General features: G+C 31.1%; 1 protein-coding gene across 1 annotated transcript; it reads left to right on the forward strand.

Moving 5' to 3' along the window:
* Nucleotides 1–3,065: 3,065 nt before the first annotated feature.
* Nucleotides 3,066–4,845, forward strand: LOC108986014 (cytochrome P450 89A2-like). The gene has a single exon (XM_018958508.2). The coding sequence runs from the start codon at nucleotides 3,101–3,103 to the stop codon at nucleotides 4,649–4,651; it is 1,551 nt and encodes a 516-aa protein (XP_018814053.1). The 5' UTR covers nucleotides 3,066–3,100; the 3' UTR covers nucleotides 4,652–4,845.
* Nucleotides 4,846–7,760: the final 2,915 nt, after the last annotated feature.

Here is a 7,760-nt window from a genome sequence, read left to right on the forward strand (position 1 = left end):
CCAAACTTTCAGCTCCTTCAAGTAAAATTAAAACGGTTCGTTTTGTAAATCAATCCATGTCAACATTTCGGTGTACTTTAGTACGCAATATAGCTTGAGTTAAGAGTTTTCCTCTATATATATATATATATATACTAGCGCTAGTGGTGGCAAACGTGCACATCTGTCAAATTGAAGAAAAAAATAAAATATAATTTTGAATATTAAAATAATCTAATGTATAAAAATAAAATTATTATTTATTTATGTTCATCATTTATTATGAAATTTAAATTATATTAAAAATTCAAATTAATTAGATATTTTTTTTTCTTAAAAATGTACAATAAAATTTTATTATTTATTTAACGATAAAAAATTAGTATTTTAATTATCTATTTTATGTTAGTTTAAATTAATATTTAAACTTCTATCGTTAGATTAAATCTGAAAATTAAAGATGAAGAATTGTAATTTAAAACTTATAAACCAATATTTTTCCCCACCTTTCATTTCTCCCTCTCTCTCATTCCCCATACACGATTGTGGTATTACGTCGCACATTGACATTCACACAGACGAACCCAAAAAGAAATAGAAAATCTTATCGCTCATTAGTGATGAACGAATGAACAAGATAGAGATATGCAAAACCACACCGCTTCTTTATGTTCATTACTGTTGATGAACAGTAATAGGATAACCTCTTTTAAGATATAGGCAGATATATATATATAAATTGAAGTTAATTTTAAGTGTATGATAGAATATTTATATTTTAATTATCTATTTTATGTTAGTTTAAATCAATATTTAAATTTCTACCGTTAGATTAAATCTGAAAATTAAAGATGATATATCACTTTTAGTATTACTCTACAAAAGTTTAAATAACTTAAATAAAAATCTAAAAAATACTTATCACACAAATTTGATCCAATAAATTCAATTATATATACTTGCTTTTACAAATTCTAATATAATCACTAAAAATTCAAGAATTATAAATAAGAATTATATAACAATCCGACTATAAAATAAGCATTTGACAGAAGTAATAATTTATTTTACTCTTTAAATCGATACAAAAAAAAAGTTTATTTAAAGAGAAAGAGGTAATATAAACACTTATGAAAAAAAAAATCTTTACATTGTTTATTATTATTGATAAATAATAATATTAACAATAATAAATAATACATATATGGAGACTTTTAAGTATAGGCAGGTGTATAATGGCAATTCAAAGAAAACTCATGATGGAATGAGAGTCGGCAACCAACCCGTTTTGACAATGCATTTCTATTTTACATGATGTACAGCCGAAGCTGCATACTTATCCGTTATCACAGACAACTGATGGAAAGTTGAAGTTCACAGACAACAACACGTACACCAATAACTTGGTGGACTGATCGATCTACTCCTCCTTCAGCAGTGCTACACCGTGTGATTTTATTCTCTTAAATTTTTATTTTATAAAAAAAATTATAACATCATTAAAAATATTTTCTTAATTATTAATTAAAAGAAAATATCGATGAAAGTAGTTTTAACTTTTTCCTCATCCCTTACGTAAAGCGGACAAATTAATGTCACAGCTCTATCTGTCTGTCTTCTCCAAGCACAGGATGTCGGAGTCGGTGAGTCGAATCGAAGGAAATGGGTGGGGTATGTAATGAAGTACTGCATATATAAGTTCTGTTCTTAGTCAATAAAATTGGTTGAAAATCGGTCCCATTTTGTTCTCACACGAGGGTTATTTACAAGGTCTAATCCAGAAAAATAATAAATAGTACTGGTCACACCTGGAAGGTTTGGAAGGCTCGCATGAAGCTTCCGGATTATTACGAAACCAAATTGAAATTATCAATTATGAAATCATAGAGCATTTATATATCCATGCTCAAATACAGATAAAATAAAATAGTAATGAGTCAAAATCATCAATCAAAGACAATTATTTTGGTTTTTTTTTTTTTTATCGTTGTTATGTTAATGTCTACATGAAGATAATATATAGGAGAATGTATTTTTTACATAGAAGATTATATTATAAAAAATTTATTTATTTATAACTAATTATTTCTTGATAAAATAAATTTATTTTTATCATAAATAGTCACTCATCACTATAATAAAATGCATATTTACTGTCAGTTATTTCTTGTCAAATTGATTATTTTTTATCAAAATAAATATATTCTCGTAAGAAATAATCATTTTTATCGTAAATAATTTATCACAAATCTTTAAACTTTTTATAGTATTTATGCAAATAACTCATAAATACATATTTTTCTTGTAGTATTATAAAATGATATGGAATCTCCCTTCAAACCATCACCTTATACGAATCATTCCCAGTATTATTAATTTTGATAATTATACCTTGATCTCAGACGTCCACAAAAAATTAGAATTTACTGCCTCCATATAAAACTTGAGATAAATACGAACGCGTGTACCCTTGATATACAAATCTCAAAATCCAAAAGCTCAAAAAAGTAAAATACAAAATATAAAAATGTAAAAAAAACTTGAAATCATGAAAATAATTATTCTACAAAACTAAAAGCATGCATATATAATTGAGCTTTGCTACACAACCTCCACCACACTCCACACTCCATACTTTTTTAAATTTTTTAAATTTTTAATATTTTTTTTAAATTTTTTTTTGAGTTTATTCTTTTTAAATTATTTCAAATTTTTTATTTATTATTCATGTAATAAATATTTAATAAAAGAAAAAAATAATAAAAATTAAAAATAATATGGAGTGTGGAGGTTGTGTGAATAGTAGAAGGTTGAGTAGATTTTTTGTATATAATTTCTTTAGACTGAGAAAGTTTTTAAGAGGTTTTTATTGGAGCTTGAAAATGTATAAATATATTGCACACATTGAAAATATGAGGGTATGAAGGCTTTTTAATTTATATATATATATATATATATATATATATATATATATTATGAATGGTTGGTAGAGAGTCCTGTCTGAGAAAAGAATGGGGGTTCCTACCTTCACGTGGGGGGAAGGTTGTGGGCCATTAACTCCTTATAAATAACACTGGAGTAGAAGAGGAACAACCTGTGTTGTGTGCAAGTGACAATAAACATGGATGTCTGGTTCATCATCCTCATCTCTCTTTCTCTCTGTTTTTGCATCAAATTTCTCTTACATCTCCTCTCCAATTCCACCAAAACAAATCAATCCAAAACAGGAAAACTCCCACCAGGACCCTCACCTCTTCCTTTCATCGGAAACCTTCATTTGCTTCCCAAAACCACGGTCGACCTCAGATCTTTCCTCCGTAGCCTCTCCCTCAAGTATGGGCCCGTCACTACTCTCCATATCGGCTCTGAACCCGTCGTTTTCGTCACCTCCTACTCGGCCGCCCATGAAGCCCTTGTCCGGAACAGTGCCGCCTTCTCGGGCCGTCCCTCGATCGTCCCTCTCAGCTCCGTTCTCAGTAATAACCGCAAGGATATTGGTGGGTCTCCCTACGGCCAGACTTGGCGTGTTCTTCGTCGTAATCTCAACTCTGAAGTTCTCCACCCTGCCAGACTGAAATCTTACTCTCTGGAACGCAAGCGAATCTTGGGAACATTGGTTAACAGCTTCAACCAGTGTTTCTTGCATGGCGATCAGCCCGTTCGTGTGTTCGATCATATCCACCATGCGGTTTTTTCCTTTTTCATTCTCATGGCTTTTGGCGATGTCAACGATAGCACGATTAGAGAAGTTGAACGCATTCAAGCTGAACTTATTTTCAACTACGACCAGTTCACTGTGTTCTGCAGCTGGCCAAGGTTGGGGAAGTTGCTGTTCAGAGATCGTTGGAAGAGGTACTCGAATATCTTGAAGAGTCAGGCTGAAATAATCTTGCCTCTAATCAGAGCTCGAAAGAAGTTAAAGCAAGAGGAAAGCAAACAATCCGAGTTGGTATCATACACAGATACCTTACTGGATATGCGAATGAATGACGATCAGGATCAGGAAGCTGGCAAGCTTGAGGAAGCCGATATACTGAGTTTGTGCTCAGAGTTCATCAATGCCGGCGCCGACACAAGCCTAACGACGCTGCAGTGGATCATGGCAAATATAGTGAAGCACCCACACATTCAAGACAAGCTTTTTGCTGAAATCAAGGCGGTGGTGGGAGAAGGAGCCGAAGAGATTAAGGAGGAAGATGTGCAGAAGATGACATATTTGAAAGCAGTGATTCTCGAGACTCTAAGAATTCACCCTCCAAGTGCCTTCTTGGTACCGCATGCAGTCTCAGAAGATGCAGAACTTCTTGGCTACAGAATCCCGAAAGATACGACAGTGAACTTCGTGACATCTCTGATGGGGCGGGATCCTAAGGAGTGGGAGAATCCAATGGAGTTCAGGCCGGAGAGGTTGCTGAATCGTGGAGAAAATGGAGAACCAGATGGAGTGTCTGATGTTACAGCGTACAAGATGATGCCGTTTGGTTCAGGGAGGAGGATCTGTCCGGGGAAAAGATTAGCCCTGCTTAATCTGGAGTATTTTGTTTCAAATTTGGTGTGGAATTTTGAGTGGAAACCAGTGGACGGAGAAGGAGTTGATCTTTCGGATAAGGAGGAGTTCTTGATGGTGATGAAGAATCCTCTGCGAGCCCACGTGTCTCCAAGAATCAAATGAAAGCTTAGGCCTGTAGTCATCTAGAATAATAATAATAATACATGAATAATGCCTATTAATTCGTTTGTTTTGCTAATTTATATGGTCGGCCACGCTGATCTTTTCGTGTATGGCTTTATGAATTTGCCGTTATGTTTGCTAAAGGGAAATACTTCATATATAAACCGATTATACCAAAATAAATTTATAAATTAATATGGTTTGATATGGTATGTTAGATTGTTAAGATATTTTTATTGTAAAATAGATTTAACAGATTCTATAAAATTACATCAATTTATAAATTTATTTTTATATAATATCTTTACGTGTTTAGCACTTTTCTTGATAAATTATTGTTTCTACATTCTATGCCGAGTACGCATGGTACAATTTTATCAGCATGCCCAATGCATGCATGGCATGATTCCAAGAGCAGTGTTAATGAATGATCTGAATATTCCCATAATCTACGGCTTTAGAATATAAATAACATGATCAGTTCAATAATAACATGATCTAGCTAGGACATACGTACGTATTATTTTTTTAAAGCAATATTATATCATATATAGCAAATTAAATCAGCAAATGAAGTGAAATCCTCAAGAATTGTGGATGCATTCGTACGTGCGTTAACATCACACACATATATAGAGAATCAGGCCAAGATGCAGATAGCATATATATGATTCTCTCTTGTCATTGGTTTGTATATCATTATCGTTCCAAAGTTTTAATAATTGTATCTAGTTCTTGACAGCTCTATAGATCAACCAAGAGAGTAGTACTTTCTGGAGAAATGATAGTTGTAGTCGTAAGTGTGCAAGTGTCGTGCAATTATTATAAAAAAAAAAAGTGAATAAATACGAGACCTATATAAAAAGAAAATTAATTTTTTAATAGTGGACCTCACTCTATTTTAAAGCCACTGTACAACACTTACGTACTTCACGACTGTATATAGCATTACTCTACTTTTTGGTCAAGAGCTGGTTTAAATTTTAGTTTTATACCTTCCAATTAACCATGTGTTGCAACCTAGCTATGGGCTTTTCATCATTTTTTTTTTATTTTTATATAAACTAGACTAGTAGACATGTTAATACCCATCCAAAAAACTACTAGTGTTAATTAATTTTCAGATTGTTAGAGCATGTAACACTGGATCTATAACTGGTGCCGGTTTAAATGACATATTTAGTTTCGGACAAAATCGGGCCGGTTGATCAGGTATATTTTGGTGTCGAATTCATCGGATATAACTAGTTCTGGTGTCGGATGGCAGTTCAGTCTGAGAAATGTGTCAGATTTTCTGGATTTGGCACACATCCACAAAACACATAAGTAATTTCACAAACTGACGTGATTTTATATAGTCTGTTAGATCTATTTTATAATAAAAATAACTTTATAATCTGACGAATTACATCATTTCACATCAATTTATGAGATTATTTTTATATAATCTATTAGTGACTATAATATTTTTCTATTTTAATTTGGTTTAATTAGGCTTATTGAAGATGGTGATCTCAAATATAAAAATGCACTAATTAAAATAAGTAATTTTTTAAGAAAAGCAAATTTTATTAACAAAATTGAAAAATTGTTATTAGCAAACATGTCCTTTTTTTGCCAACAAAAGAAATTCATCTAAGTAATAGTCAATGGCCGGATAAAATGATGTCACAAAACTCCCCCAAAACAATTTGAAAAAAAAAATCACTTTCTCGAAAGTAAAAGAAAAAAGAATATACTTTAATGGATCCATCACTTGCGTGAGGCCTAAATAATACATTTCTTGATCACAAAATTCAGCTCACGAACGCAAAACAGTTACAGATTGCTTGAAAGACGAAAAGTCGAACTCTAACCAATAACCATAAAGAGTGGCTATCAGAAGGAATAATATGTGACATGGTATATTAATTTAATTCGAATACGATATAATAAAAGTGAATTAAGATTTAATTTTAACGAGTTTGGGTTAAAATAGAGTGACTCGTTAAGATACGATTGCTTAACGAATCAATCCGTTTTGACCTGTTATAATCCGTTATGACTCATTAAGAAAGTTAAAATTACAATTATATTCTTATACCTAAAAATAAAATTGTTGGAATTTTAATTTTGATATTTTTATTATTTAAATTGTAATTTTGGATTTGTAGTGAGTTTTTTTTATTTTTTTTTATAGATATTATGATTTTAATATTTATATAAAATTATGTTAAACTTAATTAGGTCAAACGGATTAATTTCGGATCTGTTCTACTCATTTACATAAACGGGTCAAAACGAGTTGACACGACACAATCCGTTATGTTAATGAATCGTATTAGGGTTTGAGATTTTGACAAGATAAATTTAACGGGTCGGGTTAGAGTTAATCTATATAATATAATATACATGTCTTGATATTATACGAACACGACCTATTGATACGACGATTTGATACTCCTACTGACTCTATAACTACACGTAGTGGCTTCAGATGGAGTTTTAGACAATGTATTTTTTATTTTATTATTTCTATATATATTTTTTTAATATTTTTAAATATTTAAAAAAATTATAATATTATTAAAAAATACATCTTTAATTTTTAAATAAATATAATACTGACGAAAGCCTCATCCGAGCCCCTTCTAGAGGAGTAGTATTTCTCAACCACAATTTAGGCAAGAAAAAGTCAACGCACCTGGAAAACCCGAAAATGACATGTCGAAACTACGGGTTGGTGACGCTTGCGTATGGGTTTGGGTTTGCAATCAAGTACAAGGAATGTAGTTTGAATGAGCGATGCCACCACCGCTGGGCGTACCGCGCAAAACTCATATTTTTTAATTTTTAATTTTTATATTTTTTTAACATTTTTAAAAAATAAAAAAATATATATCAAAACATTAATAGCCTTATATTTGAATTGGTCTGATTAATATCAAAACATTAAACAGTAAGGAAAAAAATTAAAAAAAAAAATTAATATATAAACGGTCAAAATGAAGAGACAAGATAATAGAACATATTAATATTATTATTTTGAATATAAATGCTTTGAGTCCTTAATTCAGGACCTAAAAAGTATTCCGAATGATTTTATTTATTTTTATTTAGTAATTAATAA

This window comes from Juglans regia, chromosome 13 (assembly GCF_001411555.2).
Source record: "Juglans regia cultivar Chandler chromosome 13, Walnut 2.0, whole genome shotgun sequence".
NCBI lineage: Eukaryota > Viridiplantae > Streptophyta > Magnoliopsida > Fagales > Juglandaceae > Juglans > Juglans regia.

Bases quoted from the DNA above. Each gene is read 5' to 3' on its own strand.
- LOC108986014 (XM_018958508.2), top strand. From the start codon at position 3,101: ATGGATGTCTGGTTCATCATCCTCATCTCTCTTTCTCTCTGTTTTTGC.